Source organism: Balearica regulorum, chromosome 1 (genome assembly GCF_011004875.1).
Source record: "Balearica regulorum gibbericeps isolate bBalReg1 chromosome 1, bBalReg1.pri, whole genome shotgun sequence".
NCBI classification, from domain to species: Eukaryota; Metazoa; Chordata; class Aves; order Gruiformes; family Gruidae; genus Balearica; species Balearica regulorum.
In genome coordinates, this window is record NC_046184.1 from 207,896,106 (window position 1) to 207,923,378 (window position 27,273).

Sequence of the window (27,273 nt, forward strand, 5' to 3'; positions counted from 1 at the left end):
CCACAAAACGTTACAGGAATATATCATAGCCCATCAGGGATATCAATAATACATCTTTCTCTGTGATGAGAACATTACACTACCTGAACTCATTCATTATGCAGCAATATGGAATCAGTGATTTTAGTATGGACTAATAGAACAGTAATTAATATAATATCCAATTTCAGAGACCAGAGTCACTTTCAGATGATACAATGTCTTGTTTGATTTTCAGGTCTAATCATTAAGGAAGTACATAGCCGCTTCTCATTCATGGCATGCATCTCTCCCTTTAGTTATCCAGTTTCAGAAGGAAGATGTAGCAATTAGCTCATAGGGTTATTTTTTATTGCTAACCATCTTATTATGCAAAGTTGGTGCTAGCAAGAAGTTTTAATAACAACTTTTTATTCTAATTCTTTCTGTCTCTTCTCTCCATGAATGTCATCTCACCTATGAGAAAAATGGTAATTAAGACAACAGTGGAAAACAACACTGGGTCTTCAGACTGTTCAGTAGTTTACTACCACTAATTGGCTTTTCACTGCAGGACAGTATCATAATTTTAATTGTGATTTTTTCAACCAAGGCATATAATGCAGCTTTTCATAGATACATTCATGAATGCTTGCTGCTCCTTTACTGATTCCTGTATATTTACATTACCAGCCTTAGCAACAACTGAGACTTCCAGTATGCACCGTACTTCAAAAAAAAAAAAAAAAAAGATTTTAACATGAAATATTTTTTGATTGAATGAAAGATCTGTTTTTAATGTGAGGCTCTTCAGGCCACAGTTTTTACAAAACATCTCAAAAACCACAGGAAGTAAAAATAAACTATGAGATTTATTTATTACAACTGAAGTGAATGAGCTAAAAAAATAATCTGATATTCAGTAGATTTTACCACTGTATTATGCAAAAAAACTCCTTTAAATATTTATAATTGGGCCCAGATTTCAAGGTTAAGGTCCTCATAGAATAAACTATTACACTTTAAAAGTATGCACAGTTAAATAACCAGAACATTTATAATGTACATTCACAGTGTACAACAATAGTTTTATGCTAAGGTAACCAGCTGGAACAAATGGGAGTTATAGCAGTATAAAACTCTAGAAAAGCTGTGATTAATCAGGTATAGGTCCCTATGGCATGTAACGATATTATTTGCATAAATAGAGCCATGGGTATTCAAAATCATGGCTGAAGAAAAGAGGTGAGACCACTGGAAGAAGAAAGTTGGAATTTACTCCCAAAACTATCACTTACCCCTAACCAGAGCTATCACCCATCAAGACAATAGAAGACTACATGCTTCTGTGGCTGCTTCCATGCTTTTCTGTTTGTAACACCATTATGTCAAGCTCAGCCATGAGCATTTTGGTAGAAAGAAACAGAAGAGAGAAAAATGGGGAGGATGCAGAAGCAAAAGAAGGAAAGAATGAGGAAAGGCAGCAATAGAAAAATTAATCTGTATTGCAGTTCCACCAACCCACAGAGTTTTCCTGTATATTAATTACAGTTTTCACTGTTACTCACCAACATCAGGATCAGTGGCTTGGACTCTTGTTAACAAAGCTTTCGTGGCTGTATTCTCATAGACACATGCGTTGTAGTGATCAGATGAAAACATTGGTGGATTATCATTAACATCTTCTAAAATAAGATGGATTTCTGATTGGCAAAACCTGCCACCACCATCTGTGGCTCGGGCAACCAAGTTGTACACAGGGATTTTCTCTCGGTCGAGAGGGGCCAAGGATTTCAGCTCACCTAAAATTGATTAAAAGCAGCAGCCATCATTACTACTATAGCAACATCACTAATTCTAGATAGAGTGACTATTTTAAAAACATGTATTTCACAGGAAAAGGAAAGAGGAAAAAAAAAATCAACCTTGCTTATTCCAATGAATGGACTAAAAACTCACAGCAGTGTCACTTCTCACTCCTCTTTACCCAACAAAGTGAGCTGACAATATGAGTACAGGGAGGACAAGCCACTTGTGGTGGCCTTCAACAGTCTACAGCTTCACCGATATGAACACCACCGTGTTTTTCCAAGTCTCTCTTTCTGTTACTCCCAAGACTTACAGACTCCTAGACACAGAAACACTTCCTGAATCTGACGACAGTAGCCATAATGAAAGCTTTCTAATGCTACCATCCAAGAATAACATCAACATCCCCCTCTCCTCTCCCTACAAAGCCATCTCCAAACAGCTCTGAATTCCTGTAGATACCTCTGACATCTAGTTTGAACCAAACTTCTTATTCTCATACAGAGATGGGTATCACAATAAACATTAACAGCAACAAAAAGCAGCTTATTCAAACTGTGAGAGCTTTACCCATAATCCATGACCCACTGCACAGATAAACAACCACCAAACATCACCACATCAGCAAAACAGCCAATACTAGTTGGAAGGTAAGTTTTGGGTTAATTTCGTAAAGACTGTAATTTGCAGTTAAATACAAAATTTGTTCTTCAGGAGGAAAACACTTCCCCTTCCACACACTGCATAGATCTCCAAACACCTCCTCTTCCATCAGTAACGCTACAGCAATAGCAGACGCTGCCTCCTGCTAGTCAGGCGGAGGAGGCATTGCACAGGGAAGACTTAAGTCTACCATTATGGAAACCAAATTTCTAAGAATAAGGGAGGGGTGGGATTTTTATTCATGGGAAAATTATTTTATTTAGCTTTCCTTCATAGCAACCATAAAATCTAAATCTTAGCGGAGATCGGCATCTTCTTCCACACCAACTGCCAAATGCACAAGGCCTTTATAGCACTCCACTGCACCCATAAATTCATTACCAATACTCTTTCTCCCCCAAACTCTGTGTATAAAAGGAATGTCTTTTTTACAGGGTCTAAATACCAATATATCTAGACCAAAGTGGAAGAAGTGAAGTCTGAAGGTAAAGGAGGCCCATGTTGGCATCTTCCCCTCTACTGTACCAAAACCACTTCAGGATAGCCACATGGAGGACACGGACGTGATTCGAGACAGCCAGCATGGATTCACCAAGGGCAAGTCTTGCCTGACCAAGCTAGTGGCCTTCTCTGATGGAGTGACTACATAAGTGGACAAGGGGAGAGCTAGACTTCTGTAAGGCCTTTGACATGGTCCTCCACAACATCCTTCTCTCTAAATTGGAGAGAGATGGATTTGATGGATGGACTGTGTGGAGGATGAGGAATTGGTTAGATGGTTGCATCCAGAGGGTACTGGTCAATGACGCAATGTCCAGATGGAGATCAGTGACAAGTGGTGTCCCTCAGGCATCCATATTGGAACCAGTATTGTTTAATATCTTTATCAATGACATAGACAATGGGATGGAGTGCACCCTGAGCAAGTTGGCAGATGACACCAAGCTCAGTGGTGTGGTTGACTCACCTGAGGGACGGGATGCCATACAGAGAGACCTGGACAAGCGCGAGAAGAGGGCCCATGTGAACCTCATGAGGACCAACAAGACCAAGTGCAAGATCCTGCACATGGATTGGGACAATCCCCAGTATCAATACAGGCTGAGGGATGAAGAGATTGAGAACAGCCCTGAAGAGAAGGACTTGGGGATACTAGTGGATGAAAAGCCGAACATGACGCTGCAATGTGCTCTTGCAGCCCAGAAAGCCAACTGTATCCTGGGCTGCATCAAAAGCAGCGTGACCAGCAGGGCGAGGGAGGTGATTCTCCCTCACTACTCTGCTCTGGTGAGACCCCACCTGGAGTACTGTGTCCAGCTCTGGGGTCCCCAACATAAGAAAGACATGGAGCTGTTGGAGTGGGTCCAGAGGAGGGCCACAAAAATGATCAGAGGGCTGGAACAGCTCTCCTATGAGGAAAGGTTGAGAGAGTTGGGGTTCAGCCTGGAGATGTGAAGGCTCTGAGGACACCTGATTATGGCCTTTCAGTACTTAAAGGGGGCTTATAAGAAAGATGGGGACAAACATTTTAGCAGGATCTGGTGCAATAGGACAAAAGGTAATGGTTTTAAACTGAAAAAGAGTAGATTTAGACTAGATATAAGGAAGAAATTTTTTACAGTGAAGGTGGTAAGGCACTGGAACAGGTTGCCCAGAGAGGTGGTAGATGCCCCATCCCTGGAAACGTTCATCGTCAGGTTGGACGAGGCTCTAGGCAACCTGATCTAGTTGAAGATGTCCCTGCTCATTGCAGGGAGGCTGGACTAGATGACTGTTAAAGGTCCCTTCCAACCCAAACTATTCTGTGATTCTATGATACTTCTCTGACCTAACTTGAGGTCTTTCAGGGAAACAAAAGCATTGGGATCCAGTGTTCTGATTATAACATTCAACCTGGCCAATAAAGATGTCTCTTGTTCTCCCTCCTACCACCACCACTTCAGAAATGGTCATCCATGCCTGCTATAACTGGAACAACTGGCTGATAACCAAGTGTACAAGTGTAACCTAACTCTAGTTAAGGAAACTAGCACCCACGGACACTGAGGGATTAAGAAGGCTATTCAGAAACATTCAGTTGTCATCTTACCATTTTCTGGATCTAAGAAAAATTTATTATTCCCAGCACCGTAGAGGGAGTAGCGAATTTCACCATTGGACCCAATGTCCGCATCTTTAGCACTGATTTTAAGAATGACTTTGTTTGAGGGAATGTCTTCAGGAAACAGTGCTGTGTATGCAACCTAGAGACAAAACCAGAAATGTAAGGTATGCTGTAACAGTATTTTATAGCCTTTGCACAATCTTTTTTTTAAACTCTCTGTTGTGACTCTATATAGGAAACAGTTTTCCTTTACCTAACACATTCTTAGAAATTCAAATCACTCTTAAGCTTTGAGGTGTCACAAAAACAATGCCAAATTATGACTCTTAATAGGGCTCATCTTAGGTGTTAAATGCGGTCTCATTTTCTATCTTTCCTTTGTTTCATCAACACCCATGGAATGGAAACTTTGATGAATGTGCTAATGAAGACAGCTGTTTTTATCGCCTCATCCAGCAGTGTTTGAGGGAGATGCAGACCATGATTCCACAGAGTGGTGTCTGCAATGACAGTGGTCCATCAGTGATAATGTAATGATGGGAGTTACATGAGTATATACGTACATATATATATATATATAAAAGATTCTGTGAGCCACACCGTTAAGGAACTCTGGGTTTCATGGTGTCTTTTCTTTCAGCGAGAACTTGCTAGTGCAGTAATATCAGTACCCTACATTGCCTTTCCACAGAATAAGAGACAGCTAGTGCTGCAAAGCTGCAGTCAGGCCACATTGCATGCGTGTCCAACAACATGAGAGCAAGCTACGTTCTTTTGCCTTTTCCACTGGGTCTCTGGTATCTGCCAGGTTCAGGAAGGCTGGAATTAAATGAGATTGAAGACATTTCTGCATTGGATTTGAAGGGAAAGCACATTTTTTCTGCAGGGGAGGAGTAGCTTCCCAGTGCCACCTCACAACACTTCATTTTTTCTAAAGCCAACTAAGGTCATTGTGGACAAGATTCCTTTGCTACCTTTACTAGACCATTATCCTTTAATAGTGGCTTCACAGGACTGCCTCATCCTGCTCTCAGATCACTCCATATTCTTCAGCTAAGACCATAAATATGTGTAAATAGCAGTGACATCCATAGGGAGACCATCGTTTTCAACACAACAGTCAATTGCCATGGGTGTTGCTAACTCACCTGTTCACAAACTGGATTATTATCGTTAACGTCAGTGACGGTCACTTCCACAGCAGCTTGGGTTACAAAGAGGCCATCCGTGGCAGTGATGTTCAGATAATAAACATCTTGCTCTTCCCGATCTAGAGGCCTTTTAACATAAACCTTCCATTCATTCTGAACCAGTCCCAGAGCGAACTTTCCTTTGGGATTCCCTCCTGCAATGAGACAAGAAACACGCAATGGGCTGGGGCATCCCTTCAGAGCTCCCATCTAGTTTAAACACACAGACACGTCACAGCGGACCTGAACTAAGCAGCCGTCGTTTGTTTTACAGTGATCAGTGCTTTCAAACTTGCAGACTCAGGAAATCTGTAATGAGATTACACTCCCTGTGTTTATTGCCCCCCAAACGCCTTGTATGAAAGTGAACCAATAACTTTCAGTGGAAACAAAATCCATTTAGCAGAGCTGAAGATGATCTCTTGTTTAGTTCCCCGTAAGGGCAATCAAATTCAAACTGTGAACAATCAATAGTCCTCTCAGGCTGGTACAATTGTCTTTCCACTTAGTCTCGGGAGAGGATGTAATACACCGTAGCTCTTGTTACCAAGACAATTTCATTAGCTGTTGATTATGCAATCAAGGACTGGAAGTGGGTTCTATTAAGGAATCCTCTAATGAAAGCTTTCACACAGCTGCACTGTTCTGCTCATTAAAATTCTAGTTTTAAAAAAAGTTTACACTACACAGGCAGACACATTAGTATTAAATAGTCCTAACAAGAGGTCATTTGAGGACCAGTTGGAAGATAAGCAGTACAATTAGATCAAATGTATCCAAGAGTGAAAGCTGGTGAAAGGAGTGCAGGAGACGAAGCAGAACAGCTTTTTATCATGCCATAACACTGACACCGAACCTGGCAATGTTGGTCTTCCACATCATTAAATTGCCTGGTGACAAGAGCAGGTTGGGAGAGGGAAAGTTTTGGTGCACATCATTCTCAGGAAGGAAGGAAGGACACGTCACATGCAGAAGGGTACAATAATCAAGGTGGGCACAGTTGTTGTTAATGGTTCCAGCAGTTATTTACTCTTTCATCTGAAATGGTACAGTGCCCTGCCTGCTCCATGAAGAAAACACCTTCAATCACCTTTCTCTGAGCCCGATCTCAGCCCCCCGTCAGACCAGACAGTAAAATCCTTTAAACCAATGCTGTGGCTTAACTCCAGCCAGCAGCTGAGCCCCAGGCAGCTGCTTGCTCACTCCCCCTACAGCGGGATGGGGGAGAGAATCGGAAGGGTAAAAGTACAGAAACTCGTGCGTTGAGATAAAGTCAGTTTAACAGATAAAGCAAAAGCTGCATGAGTAAACAAAGCAAAATAAGGAATTCATGGCAGGTGTTCAGCCATCTCCAGGAAAGCAGGGCTCCATCTCATGTAATGGTGACTTGGGAGTACAAATGCCATCACTACAAACATCTCTCATTCCTCCTTCTTCCCCCAGCCCCTTATATGTTGAGGTCATATGGTATGGAATATCCCTTCGGCCAGTTGGGATCAGCTGTCCCGGCTGTGTCCCCTCCCAACTCCTTGTGCACCCCCAGCCTACTTGCTGGTGGGGTGGTGTGAGGAGCAGAAAAGGCCTTGACTCTGTGTAAGCACTGCTCAGCAGTCACTAAAACATCCCTATGTCATCAACACTGTTTTGGTCACAGAATCAAAACAGCCCCATACCAGCTGCTATGAAAACAATTCTACCCCAGCCAAAATTAGTAAAGCCAGTTACTCAGTCTTCTGTGCCCAGCGTCTAACATAACTCTGGTCTGTAAAAACATATCTGCACAGTCAATAATTTAGGATAGAGCACTAAAGTCATAGCAAACTCATGTGCTATAGAAACTGCGTGAGGACACATAGAAAAAAGCATCACACTGCTCCACTGGGTCAACTTCAATTCCAGCTAACCTGCTAGTAGCTCTTTCCCCTCCATATTAAACTTTCTCCTGTGCTCTCCCATGCAGAAATGCAATCTGAGAACTACTTTCCATGTTTCTCATGTATAAAAGTGGTATAGAAATATTAAGGGAATACTTATTCCTTCCTGTAACAGGATCAAGAATGTCAATCATGCTAGTGCACTTTTGCTTACAACTTATTCAGGGTCCTGTCATGTGTTATGGGATCTGTCCAAGCTCAATGGAAAGACCAGGTTCTTAAACATTCCTTTCTAGCAGTTGTGTTGAATGTTGGAGTAAATAAGTATTTTAGAAAAATCCAAGGCTGAATTTATTTGAGCTGCCTCTGCTGTCAAGCGATTAGGTGTCACTGTTGCTGCTTCTGGTGTCACAATTCTGTCAGTTCCCAGGCACCTTCTTAGCAAAACAAGAAGAGAAGATCTGAACTTGAAACTGAGCTTAAAACCGAGCAAAAAAATCTAATGCGCATTTCATACCTTCTTTCTACATCAAAAAGCAGAAGAGATCACAGGCTGTAATCTATGTCTTCTTCGTTAGCTACCAATGACAAGATAGACTGGTTTCTATTTAATATGAAAACTAAGTAAGTCAGTTGAGACAGGCTGAGCAAATCTGTCTTGCTAAGCATCATCATTTGTGCTAGCTGTAACTGTGTCACAAAAGCACATTGTAAAGAATAAGATTTCCAGAAAATTAGTCAGATAGATAGGCATTATAATTATAAAAGGCCCTCTAACCATACAGAGCACAAAACCAATATACCAAACGCAGCTATTTTCTGTGACAGAAAATCACCTTTTTCAATCACAGAACCAAGCAGATCCCAATTTTCCCACTGATTTCTATGACAGTCCGGAATAGTCATCAGAGGACTCAGTTAAACTGTGTTTAATCTGTTGTGTGACATGAACACACATTTCTCCTGAAGAGGGTTACACAGTAAGTCGATGTGCACCACAGGCCAGACCCCAATACAATCCAAGGCTATGCGAATCTGTCCAGTGACTTGAGTCTTAATGTGACTTCAAAGAAGGCAGGCCCCTGCTGATTGACATTAAATTCTCTCTATTCAGTTCAACACCAGCATAAAAAAGCTTAACTCTCCTTTATAAAAGGCTGTAATCTTGTCATAGTGAGTTTAATGTTGTAAACCATTAATAAAAATGGTCTTAAATATTCTTATTTAGCTTCATGATATCAATCAGTGCTTTCCTGCATATTAGTCCTTTTGTAAAAGGAAATGATTAACTGTCCCGACCAACTATGAAGCAATACACTCAAGGTATGGGTATCCCATTGCTAAGAAAAGAGGAAAGGTAAAATCTAATTAAAATCAGCTGGTGGTTTTTATGGCTGGCAGTAACACTTGCTTGGAGCAATTTTAAAATCACTGTTGCTTTGTTGTTGATGGAATGGCTTTTAAATCATGCATAGGAATTTGGGGAGTATGTAAAAAAAAAAAAAGTCCTTGGCATCCCTTTTCCTCTAGAAAAGGATCAATTTGAATGACCAAGAAACCTGTGGAATAAGCAGCAAACATGTGTGTAGCAGTTTATCTGCATGCTGCATGCCTTTTTCATTAGCGCGCTTTTTTTTTTTTTTTTTTTTGCTTCTCAGGACTGGCTATATACTTTGTTGATGGAAGACAAAGGTGGAAGTTGCACTATAAAGTGTAACAGAAATCATGAGATGTAACCACTAAAATACCATCAAGGAAATAGTCTTAAAAAAGGAAAGGCAAAAAAATCCACACTGGCCCAGAGAACCATTTTCTAGTACTTATAGTACTTATGAGTCTTGACGCAGATCTCATTCTGCAGTGATTAATTAACTTTTTCACTAATATATGTAAGCCGATTCAGTTTCCTAGGGGCGTTCTAATTAATTAGTTTTTCACTCTGAATAATGTAGCTTTTCTAAACGGAAGCCTCCTGACTACATGTATGGATGGATTCTTTAAAATCTTTTGGCAGTTTTCTTATGTTCTACTTTGAATGTCACAACAGTGAAGTGCTAGCTACAAAAAACACTCCAGTAACTTCTTAGAAAGGCTTTGAGGCTAAAAGAATCAGCATTATCTTTTATCTTTTGTTACTTGAAGTTTAAATAATGCTCTCCCTCCCTCCCCAGTCAGCAAATAGTACAAAGCCAAATCAAGCTCAAGTTTAAGTAAAGAAAGAAAACAGCCAGATACAAATGAAATGCAGAGACACAGTGATCCAAAATAAACAAATCCTGACACACATCATTACTAAAGCACACACAGAGGGAATTATAACGGCTAAAAGGGAACTGAAAACTAGACGCCAAGAGTATCAGTTTTCACTGCAATGTCCCGATCTGGGAGGAGGAACTGAATATTTACTTATTTATTTAGTTTCTCTCCTACATTTATGCATTTATTTAGATACTTTCAATTCCCAATTAGAACTCTAGGCATTTGCATCACGCAAAATCAATAGGTTTGTCCTCCACTACCTGTTTAAGATGTTGCACGTTTACTGAGCTGCCGAAATGATAAACCCAATCCTCTTAGCTTTACTACAGTAAAACTGCAGACACTGTTCTTCAGCCTGCAGCACAAGTCCTCCCCAACCAGTGAAACATCCATTTCTCCACAACTCCATGATCTCAAATATAAAATAAAAATAAACAAAAAGCTTCACTTTGCTCATACTGGGCCATCAACCCAGCAAAAAACCTGCTGTGTGCAACACCAGTTCTTTCTTCCAAAACACGCTGTCCATCGTCTTTGTTTGCAGCTGAACCAAGCTCAAAGACTATTGTCTGTCGTTAGATTTATGTGCCTGATGGAGGCTAATTAACATCACCGAGGAACACAAAACACTTTACTGTACCAAAGTCTTAGCAACTGACATTTTTCTGGCGGCTATTCCTAGTTTACTGCTGTTAAATCTCTGTAATATCCAGTTAGGTCTAGGCTGGCTAAACATCCTAGCTAAACAGCAGCAGAGCCCTGGTTTTAGCCTCAAATGATACACGCGATGACCTCAAATGAGCCTTCGAAAGAAAACTACTGTGCTCCCTAAGTGCCTTTGTGTCATCTGCACTTTCTATTGATTTTCTATTAAGATTTATATATAGTGCTTTTGCTCTGTGAACATCTCCAGCTGCTATCAAACTACAAATAACAAAAGGTAAATGCCAAATTCTTTCCCCCACCATCAAATGCAGATGAAGGAGGATTTGAAAATGGCAACTACTGGCCAGTGATCATGTAAAGCAATCCTAAACTGAAGGAGTTAAAAACGGAATATATATTTATCCACCGGAATGTATCTACCCCTTTTCAAAGTTGACCAGAAGACTACAAAAACTGTTTGTATTTCTCAAAAGAGTGCAAAGGACTCTTCACATCTGACCCAGAATATTTATTTCTTTCATCTCCTAAATGATGATTTTTTTTCCACCTATCTTCCGTGCGCTACTTTTCTCCAGGTGCATTTGCACAAAAGTGGTTTTGGTGGATCTACATGTCATTCTTATAATTTGTTTCCTTCGCCCTTTCTGTCAGTATCTTGTTTTTCCTCAGAGTTCGTTTATTGTATTCGCAGAAATTTCTATGGTTTGATATGCCTCCAGGAAGCCACAGCATTTGAATAATCATCTAGCTAATCTGATTCCATGAAATACTCAAGTGCAGTTCCTGAGTGCAACTTGAGGTAAAGTGTGAATAGACTATTTCATTAGTTAAACTACACTTTAATATGTTTTGACATTTTAATCAAAAGAACCTAATTTCTCTGCGTGCATTTCCCAAATTCAAAGGATATATTCAAAGACAGTGGAATTTCTGAGCTCATACACTTTAGTAATTGTACAGTAGACATTAGAGAAAGTTTTGGCCTTTGACATGTTTTCAGAAACTAAATTACCAGCAAAATATCTGACATATTTTGAACTGTGATAGAAATTAAGGTACAGAATAATCTATAGTTTTTGAGTCTCATGTGACAGTTGTTATTCAAAAGTCCAGTGTTTGCTAAATTAACAGCACAGGGACGTGAAGAAAACATTATTATGTAACTAAAAGCATAATTCGTTATAAGAAATGATTGAAACACTTCAGAACAAAGAGAAAAACAGTACCTTCAGCTAACGATCACGGTATACTAACATATCTTTGTTACAAACATGAAGAGTTTGCATTTCCTACAGTACTTTCTATACCGGGATCCCCAAACTCCTTCAAATATCACAAAATATCTAGGATGAGGCACTAATTTACTTTCAGACATGTGGGAACTGAGGCACTGGCAGCTAATGGACTTTGCCCAAAGCCTCCAAATCTTGTGCTTTATCCACAGGACTATTTTTGCCTGTACTTCTAATAACCTACAACACATCACACTATAAACACACAGTCTTTGCAAATCTTCAAACTGAATCCGGACTTTCAAATAAATGGTGAAAATTAATTTCTGGTTGCTTTGAAAATGATGCTACTTCTGATGTGTAACACAGGCAACCTATGGCTAACTGGAATGTCACACCTCTACCTACACACCATCCCACAGCCACTTCCAATTTGATAGCTAACGAAGGGGAAGGAGGCTTATCCTCCACAGCAAAATATACAAACTGTTATCTCGTTAGTTAAGTCATTTTTGCCCATAGCCTGCTTCCTACATGCAGTCTTGTGTAATTCTAATCCTATCCAGTGAGAGAAATGTGAATTTGTTTAATAATCTGGTTATTACCAGACAATTAATATTAGCTCTTGAATTGTGAAGGTTGGGGGGAGTGACAAAGTTGTTCCCTAACAAAATCTATTGGATAATGCAAGCTGTAGGCAGAAAAATAACTGCAGCATCCCATCACTCATAACATACATACTCACACAAAAGGCAGTCTGAATCTAGGAGAAAAGAATAATAAATATAGCACAATAGGAAAGAGCCATGTTACCACACTTTGAAAAATATGTTAGTAATGTAATTGAAATTGCCTTACGCTGTATATAACTATGCATGGCAACTGACCAGTGCTTCTAAGTGGATTATTATGTCCCTGGCCAGAAATCTGTGCTGATACGAAATGGCACCCCCCACTCCTTCCAATGTAAAATTCATTCCTTTTTTTCCCCTCCATAAATGGTGCTATTTCAAAGTGGCTCCTGCATGTACTTTCCTATCTCAAAAAGAAAAATGCTATTTAAAAAAAAAATTAAATGCTTGGAAATGTAAGAATTCTCTCCTTAAGAATAAAATGTTCTTCTTCCCTTGGTTGAAACAGTAAGTCATGATGGTTTCCAAGCTGACACATCAATTATGATGGCTTGCTGGGTCACACTACATTGCACTGCAGCAAATCATGAAGCATTAATCTTGAAAATTAGAGAGAGAATAACCCAGACAGACAGACAGACACAGACACATACATTTCCTTTCCCTCTTTTTAGATTTCTAGTTGCTGAAAATTCTGTCCAAATTAAAAAAAAAAAAAAAAAAAAAATCAGAGAGGTGTAATTGTCTGATTCACAGTGACAATTTAGCTGCAACCCTGCTAAATGTTCACCTAAAACTGGACACATGCACAGCTCTTCAGTAAAGCTGGTTTTGGGAAGAAAGCATGCAAGTTGTTTCTTACCTGTAATATGGTAGCTAACCTGCCGGTTGACATCAGACGTGTCTTCATCCCAGGTGCTAAGAACAGCCACAACTTCCCCTGGAGGGTCGCTCTCCTTCACTGACCCTCTGTACACCTCATGCTCAAAGACGGGTGCGTTATCATTTATATCTGTCACAGTAACTGAGACCAAGGTGGTTGATGACAAGGATAAAGCTTCCCCCAGATCTGAGGCCACCACTGCAAAGGTGAAAGCAGGATCCTTTTCATGGTCCAGATCCTTCAGTGTGCTGATCCAGCCACTGTTGCTATCAATGGTGAATGCCTCTGTGATCTTCTCCAGCTCTGATTCCACTGCAAATGTATAGGTGACCTGCCCATTTGCACCTGAGTCTGCATCAACTGCTTTAACTTGCATAAGTTTTGTTCCTATAGGCATCCCTTCCATTATTATAGCATCATAGCTAGCTGTTTCAAACATGGGCTTGTTGTCATTTACATCCAAAACCTTAACCTCCACATCCACAGTCAACACAATGTCTACTTTGTCCAATTGAATGGTGGCCGCAACTTTGAAGTGAAAAGCAGGATTTGCCTCGTGGTCAAGTCTCTTATCCAGTTTTATGAGCCCAGTGTCTTGCTCTATGATGAAAACCCCATCTTTGTTGTTTTCAGTCAGCTCACCATTAACCGTGCTATACAAAGCACCCTGATTAGGCAAAACATGCAGAATGTCAATGGTACTACCTATGAGGGTGTCTTCTGCTATGGTAAAAGAATACTGGGGTTGAGAAAAGGAAGGCAACATAGTTTCTGGGGGTAAAACATGGATGTAGACAGGAATGAGGGAATGCTTTACAGGAATGCCACCATCAACTGCTTTGACAAAGAATGACAGAACGGTGTTTTTCAGCTGGTTAAAGCTACCCTTGGTGACCATCCATCCATTGTCTGGATCTATTTCAAGCAGATCAGCTACTGACACAGAAGCTTCACTATATAGAGAATAGGTAATTCTGGAATTGGCTCCATCATCTGGATCTACTGCTTGCACCTGGGTCACCAAGTAACCTTTCCCAACATCTGCTTTGACACTTGCTCTGTATTCGACCGTCATAAATTGAGGAGCGTTGTCATTCTCATCCACTACTATCACTCTCACAGTGCAAAATGTAGTCCTGCCACCTCCATCAAGGGCTCTCAAAAATATACCGATATCACTTTCCAGAGGATTTTCGCGGTCTAACCTCTCAGTTGTGAGAATCTGCCCATTGCTATCGATCAAAAATCGGTCCTTGGCAAAGTCATTTATTATGGAGTAGCTTATCTGTCCGTACACACCTGAATCGCCATCTGTTGCCTTCACATGGATTACCTTAGTTCCAGGAGCAGCGTTTTCTCTAACCTCTGCAACATAAACACTCTGTGAAAACACAGGGCTGTAGAGGTTGGCCCCAAGGATCTGTATGTGCACCTGAGCTGTGCTGGTGAACAGCCCATCTGACACAGAGACATTTAGGCTGTACGTGGGCTCCATTCTCTGCTTGCGATGGTTGGAAAGGGTGATAACACCACTCTTGCTGTCCATAATAAAACTGGTCCGATCATTTCCTGATAGGATGCTGTACTCCAGTCTGTCAAAATCAGAGCTGTCGGCATCAGAGGCTTGGACGCAAGTCACAAAATGACCCCGAGGCGCCAGTTCGCTCACATATGATTCGTATATTAACTGGTTAAAAACTGGAGGGTTGTCATTCATATCTGTTATTGAGATACTAACAAGAACCTCACTGCTTAGTGGTGGGAACCCATTATCAGTTGCTCTGACTTTCAAGCTGCACTGCTGTATGAGTTCATGATCCAGCATCCGGGCTGTCAGAATTAGGCCACTGGTGCTGTCTATGTGGAAATAGTCTGTGCTGTTAAAGGTGTCCTGGACTATCTGATACTGCACAATCTTGTTATTGTCAGAGTCGGCATCAATAGCAACAACCTGCAGTACAGGAGTCCCAATCAAAGATGCTTCAGACAAAGTAGCATTATAAGCTGACTGATCAAAAACTGGAGGATTATCATTAACATCATTAATGATCAAGTCCACAGTGACCTCAGCTCGAGCACCAGTGAGGGCATCGCTGGCTCGCACCATCAGCTTGAAAAGAGAATTTATTTCATAGTCCAGTGGGCTGATGACACTCAGAACTCCAGTATCAAAGTCGATATTAAACTGGTTGTAGGGATCTCCATCGACAATGATATAAATGATACCCTGGCCTTCTGGACTGGTTGCATTTATGCTTAAAATTGGTGTGTGCATTTCTACATCTTCATTCACGGAAGCTGTATAGAAGGGCTTGTCAAATACAGGCATTGCTTTGTTAACAATTGTAATGGGGAGTTCTACCGAAGCAGACAACGATGGGTTACCACCATCTTTTGCAAGAATGACAACCAAATACTCTATATTAGACAAATCAGAATTGAAGGCTTCTTTTAAAGTGATGCTACCAGATCCTCTATCAATTTCAAAATGTCCGTAGTCTTCCTTCAGAAGATACGACACCTCACCATTTTCACCCTTATCTTTATCAATAGCCGTCACTCGATAGATCAGGGTACCAGGCTCAGCATCGACTTGCACAGCAGCATAGTATGGAAGCCCTACGAACACTGGGGCATTGTCATTTATGTCCTCAATGTAAACCCTCACTACCACTCGAGCGACACGAAGGTGATCTAGTTCACGGCTTGCTTCCACCACCAACTCGTACAGCTCTTGTTCCTCTCGGTCAAAAGGGATGCCAGTTGTCTGAATGACCCCTGAGGTAGATTTGATTTTAAATTTGTTGCCTGGGTTTAATATACTGTATTTCAGAGGCTCATTAAGGCGGTTACCAACAGCATTCACCACAGCAATCTTTGTAATATTGGTGCTATTTTCTGAGATAGAAGTGGAATAAAAATTTTGTGTGAAATGGAGCCCACTGTCCATGGCTTCTTTTACCATTATTGTCACCATAGCAGTGCTATAAAATTTCCCATCGGATACTCTTACTATTAGCATGTAATGGTCTTTGGAGAGACTATTGTTTTTAATGGTGAGTACCCCTGTGCTTGAATCAATTAAAAAATGGTCCATATTGCCTTCAATTAGACTATATGTTAGCTCAGGAGGGATCTCTGAATCTGGGTCTGTAGCCTTGACTTTGAGAACCTCAACACCAACATATGTGGGCAGGAGCAAGACTGTCTCAAATACGGCCTGGCTGAAGGCTGGTGGATTGTCATTGACATCAGTTACCTCAATGGTCACTTCAACTGGGCTCTCTGCTGTAAGCTGGGGATTCCCGCTGTCTCTAACATGCACATGGAAGTGGAAGTGCGCTATTGTTTCATGATCTAAATTTGCAATTGTTCTGATTGCACCTGTGCTGGAATCTACCGTGAAATACTTTTTTGCAGTAGATTCAACGATCTGGTAGACAAGTAAAGCATTCTGGTTGCTGTCAGCATCAGTGGCACGTATCACGAGGGGACTGTTATTCGCACTCCGGACTATGCTATTTACAGGAGCAGCTTCACTTATGCTGCCCGAGTATTGAGAGAAGAGAAAAACTGGTGGGTTATCATTTTCATCAACAATCTGAATGTTCACAGTAGCATTTGATGCCATGCCTGCCATATTGGTTGCCTGTACGATGAGCTGATAGAAGGAAGCACGTTCATAATCGAGGGCCTTTTGACTGGTGATCACTCCAGAATATGGGTTTATAGTGAAGACTCCATCCACATTCCCATCTTTAACCTCATAAACTAACGTGGACTGACTGATTGCAGAGAGAGAGATGACAGAAGTACCAATATCCACATTTTCATTAATCTCCGCTTGGTACTCTTTGAGAGTGAACTTAGGGTGGGAGTTATCTGCCATCGTCACAGATATCCGCACAATTGCTGTTGCAGACAGCGGTGGAGAACCTTGATCAGTCACTTTGACTGACAAAACAAACTGTCCCATCGCAGTTAAGTCTGGCTCCTTCAGTAATGTAATGATCCCTAAAACTGGTTCAATCTTGAATGTGTTTCCTGTATTTCCTAAAAAACAAATATTGGAAGCAAATTAGAAATTAAATACAACACACTTAATGATAATTTAAACCAGGAGCAATTAGCTGCAATTTGTTAAAGGCAGTTATAAAAAAAAAAATCAAACCAACACCAACATAAAAGAATTCTAAAGGCCCTTCCAGCCTTCCTTTCTGAAAATCAGGTTTCTCAGTCGACGGTATAGGTGTTCACACCTTCAGAAACTCAGGAGCTCCTTGATACTCTTGATTCTGAGTATCAACATCCGAGTTAAGTGCTGCATGTATGTTAGTCCTACTGAAGTAGGAAAAAGCATCCCTAAATTATGGGAATTAGTCAAATAAATGTACACCTAAGGCAAAGAAACTAGATCAGAGGCTAACAAGCCAATTACATGACAAATGGATAACAACTCAGGCTCTTAATTGAAGAGGATATTAAACAACCGTAGAGAAGATTACAGTAGTTCAAGACTGAAAGAACTGAATATAAGAAGGTTAAAGTGGCATTTAGAAAAATAGAACAAATAGCATAGAAAAGAGATTCAACTATCTTGTGGCACAAAGATTTATCATATGATCTCTGAGGAGGATGAATCTAGATGAATGAGATTTAGCAGCAAATGTCATGAAATGCCTGTTATAACATGAAAGCAGGGATATCACCGACTGCATAAAGGCGAAAACAGTGAGTTTGGATCAAGGACCTTCCTTGGGGTCTTTTTTTCTTTTTAGTCTTTTTGCCAACCTCTTCTTTAGCAAGAAAGAAATCAAAACTTTTGATATGTATCCTTACCCTGTAATTAGTGATCACCTTTATTAGGCAATCTGTATTTTGCTGGTTGAGTGCTTGCTTAAAGCATAGGATGCTGTGAGTGTATATGGCACGTGTAAGCATACAGACGACTCTTCTGAATTTGATTCTAAATACAAACAGCATGTACTGAGTTACAGTGATTCCAGTCATTAAAACATGTTCCTGCTATTGTATTTTATGCTTTAAAATCTAGAACTGCTTCCAATCTGCAGTCAAACATTCATCTATGACCTGGAGAGAAATATGTCTCAGGTAACTGGTGATAAACAAGAGATTTTTCTTCAAATGGTGCTTGTTACAGGTGCTGTGCACAAAGAAGTAAATGTGAAAATTGTAGCTGGAATACCAATACATGGAATCCTAAATGAAGTGAGTTAATGATGTGAACTATTTTTAAGATGTGATTCACTATCTGTTGTAAATTCTGGGGCTTGGAGGCTAATTTAAGCTACATACTACTGTATGTAGTTCAATACTAGTAGTGGCTTTCTATTTATATCCATTCTTTCAGATCAGTAAAGTTTACTCTACTAGCTAAACCAAAAATTGTGCTATTCACCAAGGAGTTGAGGTTCTGCCAAAGCTACAAATTCTCATAAAGATCACAGTATCTGTCAGATTTGCAGACACTACAAATGCTGCTGCAGTTATTTTGTCAGTGCTGGCTAATACAAATAATTTTTAGCCACTGACGGCCTCATGTAAGGCCAGAGCTGGTTCTTCTCCTTTAGGAATTTCTCATGAAAGTACACAAAAGCTTTCTTTGCCAATTGCTCTTTTCACATGTAAGTAAAAGGTGATGTAAGTAATTCCCCTGAATGAATGTGTAAATCTGAATGCTGCAGTTAAAATCAGTATCCTCAACTGCAGATTTTATGGATCATAGAAACTACAGCAGCAGAAAACTGAATTTTGATGCATCTGGGAACATCTGTGGATAATGAAACTGGAGGAGTGCGTGGTTTGCAGTAAATGGAAGTTTGAAGTCTGACTCTACAGGGAGAGCTCATGATGAAACAGAAACAGGCTGTAATAGAAGACAGAGTCTCTAGAAAAGATAAAAACATGCAGACTGAAAAGGACCATCTAGTAGCTAAAACATCCTTTCTAATCATCATTTTTTTCTGTCTGCATCATTGTATGATTCTATCACCAGTGTATGGGAACCATACTCCTACCATGTCAGGTTGCTCTTTACATTGTGGTGGCACCTATAGGTGATTGAGTTGGAGCCCATAACAGTAAGAAGGTGTCAAGAAAAAGCTGGAAATAGCTTCTGTAAGGCACAGTGTTGTCCCTGGGCATGTGTAAAAATTTCCCTGATTTAGACTTAAAGGCCACTGGAGAATACTGAGAAATAACTGGTAAGACCAAATGCAGTGTATAATGGAAATACTTGTTTTGTACTGCTAGATCTTTGTAGGATCACAAGGGTTTAAGTTCAGCACTTTTAGCTGCAAAAGACTTCACCTCCTGGTTTGCTCAAGGGACTCTACTGCCACAGAGCATACAGGGTAATGACAGAAGAAAGTTCCTTGGGTCTCCTCTAAGCTTCAGGTTACATCAGCTTAACTTAAGGTATAAGCTTGAACGATACAAAGTTAAGACAATATGAGATGGTGTAGATATTCCATTACTTATTTTTTTGTCATTTAGCTTGCTCCTAATTGATGTAAACCGTCCTAGTTAGTGGCAAGTCTTTATTATAACATAGGGATAAATAATGATCCTGTAGGATCAGAGCCTAATCTTGGGAAAGTCTTGTGACCTGATTAATAATGAGACTTCTTTTTAGGGCAATATAGGTTTCAGGTTTTGCTATTATTACAATGGAAAGATTCACATTACTAAAAAAAAAAAATTAGAAATGAAACATTAAAAAATCCAAAGGTTATAAATTTCTACTTCCTTCTCTTTTTTTTCCAGGCACTCCTCTTGCATGTATGTTAATGATTTATCTCAGAGATAATTCTTAACCTCAGGTCCGTATAAGCCAAAGTCACATTCATTTGCATATGTGGCAGAGATAATGCAAATTTCCCATGGCCGTGCTGTTACACCAGCAGAGGAATGCTTTTGCTGGTACAGACTGTGTGGTGAATGTAAATATCTACATCTTAACAGCAAAAGCAATTTTAATCTGGTATCACCGTGCCCTCCCTTAGTTTCAAGAGACCTTGTGCCACTAAAGTGACACAGGTCCACTGGCAGAAGTTTTTAGCATAGCCCTGGTGTTAGTCTTTGTGCTCCTCTGATCCGAGTATTTGCACAGATGTCAGGACCTACCAGCTGTGGTGGCTTTTGTTTATGGAGGATCCACTGTGTACCAGACTGAAGCCAGCAACCTGAAAACATGTCACTGGCTGTAGCTTTCAATAACTACCTTCTGTGATGGTTTTGAACCAATGACTTAGAGGTAAAAGGCTCTGTAGCCATCTCGTGACCATGACTGAGGTTCTGTTCTGACAGGTTTTGGGTATCACAGCTTCAAAATAAAAAACAGCCAACAAGAAGGTGTCTCCATTGCCCAACTCTACAGAGGAGGGCAGACCAAAGAAGTTGACTTGTGTGTCAAGACGGGCCACCATCACAACACTGCTCTGTATATTGCATGAATCATGACGCTACATTTTCAGCCTCTGTTCTAACCTGCTTCAATAGTGTAGATAAGCTCCGCATTTTCTCCTTTATCTTTGTCCAAAGCCGTGACCTGTAAGACGGCTGATGCAACTGCTGCTGATTCAAACACTGAGGCTTCGTACAACGGGCTGGTGAAGTATGGACTGTGGTCATTGGAGTCTTCCACATTTATGATGACTCTGGCCAGGTTTTTTCTATAAGGGAATTCTTGATCTCGGACCTATAGAACAATTGCAGAAGACACTTCTTGATATGCATCTAGTAAAACTTCATGAATATTAGTCATAAATATAAGTGTTAATAATATTTTCAGTTCTATTTAACACAAAGTAATAAAAAAAATCTATTTTCCCCAAAGAACAGTCTAAAATACATTCACACACAAGATGGTACATAGTAAAATTAAAGAAACAGGAAGATCTTAGAGACTTTTTTTTTTGACCTGTGAAAAAATGCATGGCATCTATTCATCATGACATTAATTTTTAAACTGGCAACCACATGACATTGTAAATTCAGTTTTAGGTTTGCAAGAAATACTTTTTTTTTAAAATAGATGCTAAATGGTAATGCCTTTGCCCTGACAATCCCTGCTTTATAGCATAGAGGCAAACATACCTTGCCCACTGTTCCTTCTTTCAAAGAGCTACAGACAATTTTACCCACTATGGTCAGTCCTGTGTCAGTCTAGTGCTTGTAGTTGCCAATGAATTTTTTCATCATTATACATGTACATACCTTTTTGAAGATGACGATACCACTAGCAAACAGTGGAATTACCTTAAGTGCTGACACTCCTAGCAGAGGTATCATTTATCACCCCGCCTCTCAACCCCATACTAAAAATCTCAGCATTACTACACTGATAATCCTGACAACATGATCCCCAAAAGTTTGGTTCTCCGTAAGCAGAACGAAACCCTTACTGTATCAGGTGGAGATCAAACACAAGCACAAGGAAATGACCTCCAACAGCCATGTGTCTCTGTGCTTCAGTTTATATTTATTTCTTAGCCTGCTCTCCAAAGGACTTGCAGCTTGTTGCACTGTGAGCTGAGACCCCACTCAGGTCCTGCTCACTGGATCTCACAGCAGCTCTCTGATTCCTGGGCTCCCGCACCCAGGGATGGCCCTGCACCTAACACTTCACCAGCTGTTCCTTCAAAGATCTCTTCTGCAGGACTCTTAAGTGATTAAAGAAAACAGTGGACTACAATGTTTAAACTAACACAGATTTTTTCTTTTTTATTAACGTCCAGTCCGCAACATACAACCTTCACATGAAAAAAGGCTTATGTTTTATAATTTAGGCACACTGAGCAAAGGATGGTAATTAATTTTCTTTCTGCATATCCAAACATTTGGAAATGTAGCTGAAAGATATTTTGTATATTGACAGCTTATGTACTGAAATGAGTCCGTAAAAGTGAACGATAAAGGCTTGTATTCAGAGAGCATTCTCTATGGCAAGAAAGCGGTTATCTCCCTGTGAATAACTTCTCAAATAACTTTCAGCCTCACTTCAGAAACTCTGAAAATTACCTTGAGTGAGAGGACCAGATGCCAAGAGATTAAATAATTTCCTGCTTGCTGTCCCTTGATATAGCACATCATTCATATTCCATACAATGAATTCACAATAAGTTTCCCAAAAATCCCAAATAAAAAATGTAAAATAAATGCACAGCAAGGCAAGCAAGATGAAATCAATGACTACTTACTGCACTAAGAGCCCTTTGCTCATGCAAAGACCAAGGCACGTACACACCTGAAGCAGCAGTGACTGTGTCCTGAGCCAAGTGAATATTGCATTCTTACCATGACATTAAGGATGTGCTTATCTTGAGCTTCGTGGTCTAATCTCTCAGCAGTATAGAGCACCCCAGTGCTGGGATCAATTCTGAATTTTCTCATGCTGACTGTATCAATGCTGCTGTGAATAGTGTAGCTCAACTTATGCTTTTCATCTCTGTCTATAGCTTCAATTTGCAGAATTTCAGTATCAGGGAGGATGTCCTCTGAAATGGTGACATCGTAAGTTGGGTGAGAGAATTCTGGGCCATTATCATTGTTATCCAACACTTTGATAAGAACCTACAGTTAATAGAAGAAAAACATTTGAAATTATTGAAGTCTAGTCGGATTACTTAATAGGCACATAGAGAAATTTATTTTTAGATAGCTGATGATGTTGTGCTGTTGTATGGTGGGCTGAAAAACATAATTTAGTATTAAATGTTTACTGTTCAGATCAAAAGAAATAGTAAGGATATGACTTTGGAGGCAAAATGTTTTTAACTGTAAGAAAGACCTACTCAGAGCTGGACAAAGAAATCCATATTTTCAGCATCTATAGACTGAAAAATTTTCCTACAATGGCAGGAATGGTAACTGCGCTGGTTACAAGAGACTTCTAGAGCTGTTCTAGGATTTCCTTCTCCCTTCACTATTAATAAAGCTATAAAAGAATTTGTTTCATGTTACTTAAAATCTGCTTTTCATACAATCAAGATTCGGCTAAATCCTGTGTTGTTCTCTGCCCAATATATTGTGTTGGGAAGTACTACCAATTGCATTGCCAACTAATTCGCTTTCTCCTCAAACACCTATTTGCCTCCCTTCTGCTGCAGTTTATGAATGGTAGAACTGCGGCTAAAAATGTGAATGACCGCTGTGCCGTTTGCTTCAAGTCTGTTTTTAAAACCTCGGTATTGACCCCTAAAGAGGAGGAAGGCAGCCAGGACGCTGCTGATGCTGCCTATTACACCCATTTCAATATATCACAAGCTGACCCAGGTAACTAATAAGAATCACTATTTTCCAAGCTTTCCCTTTCAAAAGTTATGTGACTGTGCAATGTTAAGTGTATGTGGCTCTGATGAGGTTTTTGTGGTTTTCATCATTGGAGGAGTCACTCCCTGGAGAAAATTTGCTTTCCAGACTTTGTATGCTATAGATTACTTTGGGCAGCAGGGCAGCAAAACCCTTGACAAACTACGTAATACTGAAAGACAAAATGCAAAGAGTTGCCTCTTGTGCAGTACTGGAAACAAAAAGTATCTTTTGCAGAATACACCTGTGAAAGCACACATCTAATTTTACAGTGAGTGAAACGAAACAATCTTTTTACTCAAAGGTTTTGAAATAATAAATAGTCCAATGAACGACATGGGAAAGGCCATGCACAGGACTCTTCCCTAAGATGAGGAGATTTGACACATCCCTCATGATATTTTATCTGTTGTTCTGAAAAGTACATGGCTCTTTTTTAAGAAAATATTTTATTATTTTGCTTGATCAAGCCCTGTTCACCCATACTTACTTAACAGAAGAAAAATACAGTTATACTTTTACTGCAATATTGCACAAACAGATGTTGGCCTCAGAGAGAAATGAAACTTTAGATTTCCATGATATGTGGAAGGGTTTGCAGAACACATTACCAGAAGGAACATGAGCAATTGTAAGCAGTAGTCGTAATGAACTAGCCTGGGAACTGTTTAAAAGACAGCTGAAATAAAGTGCTAAGTTAAACGGCATAGGACTTCAACTGCGCATTCCACACGATTTAATTTTCACCAGATTATGGTACGCCAGAGTGAAGCAGGGCAAAGCCTGTGTTAAGTTATGCTTCAGTCTTGGGCAGATAGCAATAAAATTGGGGGGAAATATACATTGCTGGGCCTATAATAATGATGAAGAATTACTTAGCTTTTTATATTTTTGTCGTTGCTACACAAGATAATCAGGGTGTGTTTCTGACCTGACGGAGGAAAAAAAAAAAAAGCCAAACCCACATCTGAAAAATATGTGAAGAAATGAGTTGTTAATATATGAAAGAAAGCCCAAGGAAGAAATGAGACTTCAACTCTATTCTAAAGGGACACAGAACCAGTGCTGAGCCATGTTTGTTACTGTAAGGAAAGGACATTGAAGTCATAAAAGTTGGGGATAATCTGATTACCAGTTTTTAATACTTAAAGGCATCTTCTTGAGTAGTTTTGATACCCTTAGTCCTTGCCAGGTACCATTGTATCATGGGTGGATTATTTTACTGCTGCATTGTTAACACAGACAACACCACAATTTATTTTACTTTTAACTGGTGGCCAAAAAACTTTGTCATGTATAATTTTAGATACTCTAACAGAGAAGTAAAAACTTTTCAAACGGATTACATTGAAAATACCAAGAGTATTTGATTCTGCTGATGCTAACACAACACGCTCTACCTTGAACAAGTAAGGTGCCACATGAGGGACAGGCTTGTATCTGTGAATTTGTTTTTAACATTGCTATGTGCAAGCTCAATCTATTCTGTAAGGAAAAAAAAAAAATGTACCGATACACACCAAAGTGTCTTAAAGGTACTGCTACAGCGGTGACATGCTGTTTTGTTTGCACGGTGTGTGATCACCCCCGTGCTGGGGTTCACTTCCAATTATATCTAGTGCATTTTGGGATCACTGGCAAATTGGGAAACCAGAGGAGGGCATAAAGCTTTATCCCCCACAAAGCTTGCACCGTGACTGTGCAAGCCACGGCTCTCTGATTTATGCCTTCACTAGGCTGCATGAACTAAACAGGGTGGGACTGGATTAACATCAGAGACCAAGGGTAAACCATGAGACTATGGAAATTATAGTGTGGATTCACAAAGCAGCATTTCTTCCTACTGAAAAAGGTATAAGCTAATGCCCTGACACACAGATATGGACAATGATGGTGCTTGGGTAGTGGGAGGTATGGAGAGGGGAAAAGATGAAAAAATTGAGGTCTTCATTCACTGTGGTCATCAAATTTACAGGGAACTATGCACTTAAAATAGCTTTGATAGTTTCCAGAAAATAACTTTTTTTTTTTTTTTTTTCCTTTTTTTTTCTTTTCTTTCACTTCATGTCTACTCTAAAACTGATCAAGTGCCTATTTAAGTGGCAGGCATCTTCCTCCCCAGAGATGACAGTATTTTAATGATTTGTCAAGTGATCCACATTGAAATACGCATTATTTATTACATACTCTGCATTTCAACAGCCACTTCCATCTGGAGATGCAAGGCAGTGGGTTAGAGATGCTAATGAGTAAAGAGGTCATTATTGATTCACAATTTCTTCTATTAAAGCAGTTAAGAGTATTGCTAATTTTTGTCAGCTGTCCCTCAAAATCCCCGGGAGTCAACTGTAATTTTAACATTACGGTTTCTCCCTTACTAGAGGGGGGTGGATTTTCCTTACAACAAAGGAAAGTTAGATTATATATGGGAATACTGATTATACAGAGCTCTGTTAAACCCACGAGCTACGGAAAAGGAGAAAATGGAACTCTTTTATGTTCTTAAAAATTTAACTGTCTTGGGAGCTACTTGAAACAAAATCAGGTAAAATATAATGGAACTTAAGTGTCATTTAAATAGATATTAGTCCTTCAATCCTTACAACATTTTTGAGGACCAAGTGACTATTGTTATTCCCATCCTTTGTTGGGAAAACACTGTCTTGCAGCAAGGTTTAATGATTTACCAAAGCCACATAAGAAGTGCAGTGACAAAGCTGGGGAAGATGTTTTAGGTTTATTTTTGAGCCATCTCCCCTTTTATTAGGTCACTTAAAATGCCACTTTCCTATGCAGAAGATTTCCTGCTCCAGCAGAATCACTTCTAGTAAGGTGTTACTTAAAAAGAGGAGGCAATCTTTTCCTTTAATAACAGACAAATGTTACACTGACATGAACACCAGGCTTATAGAAAACCTGATCCTACAAACATATGTGATGTTGAGCAAGCCGAATGCCACCAGATCGTTAATATGAGGAAAGTTACTCAAATTCATTAAATGGCTGCCAAACTTAGGCATAAAATCTTGGTACTACTGGCAAATTTCCCAGTGACTTCAAAAGGGCCAGCACTCTGCTCCTTGAAGCCTTAAGCTTTAGTCAGCCTGTCGCACATCTTTCACCCCAAATCAAGTGTTACCCTACTGAAGAAACTCAAAGACTCACAGTGTATGTGTAATTTAATACTTTCTTCATATTTATTTCCAAACAGAAGATATGGCAAGTATGAGATGTGTTGCATAAATATCCTTTATCACTGTGGAGGTGCCTGGGGTGTTAAGCTGTGACAATACCCATTATGTAGAATCAAAGACAGGCTTTGAAAGTTTCCCAAGACATCTCCAAAAGGTGACAAATGGAAATGTTTACTATTTGTTTCCTGCTAAGTAGGGATTCCTCTTCGCTGAGGACTGTGCGAGGTTACTGACTAAACCACTTTTCATAGACAAACATTAGCTGCAAGTCTTTTTTCCATGCTCATAAAGCAAACATGCAGCAAAGCAGTCTCTGCCTGGTTATCCTTGAAAGCTCATATCTTTTCCAACCCGTCGCTGGCTTCAGAAAAGCAGGCTTGCCTCCTTCTGCTTCCATTGTGCAGAGCCTAATTTATAGTCCGAACAAGCACCTCGCTATAAAAGATTTGCTTCTCCCTGTTCACTTCCTATTTCCCA

At 39.9% G+C, this 27,273-nt stretch overlaps 1 protein-coding gene across 1 annotated transcript in view; it reads right to left on the reverse strand.

Moving 5' to 3' along the window:
- Positions 1-27,273, reverse strand: part of FAT3 (FAT atypical cadherin 3) — a 353,905-nt gene that overhangs the window by 67,799 nt on the left and 258,833 nt on the right. Inside the window, 6 exon segments of the mRNA XM_075742391.1 lie at positions 1,527-1,760; positions 4,520-4,673; positions 5,683-5,879; positions 13,250-17,323; positions 20,780-20,990; positions 22,589-22,864. Coding sequence (XP_075598506.1) covers positions 1,527-1,760; positions 4,520-4,673; positions 5,683-5,879; positions 13,250-17,323; positions 20,780-20,990; positions 22,589-22,864 — 5,146 coding nt within the window.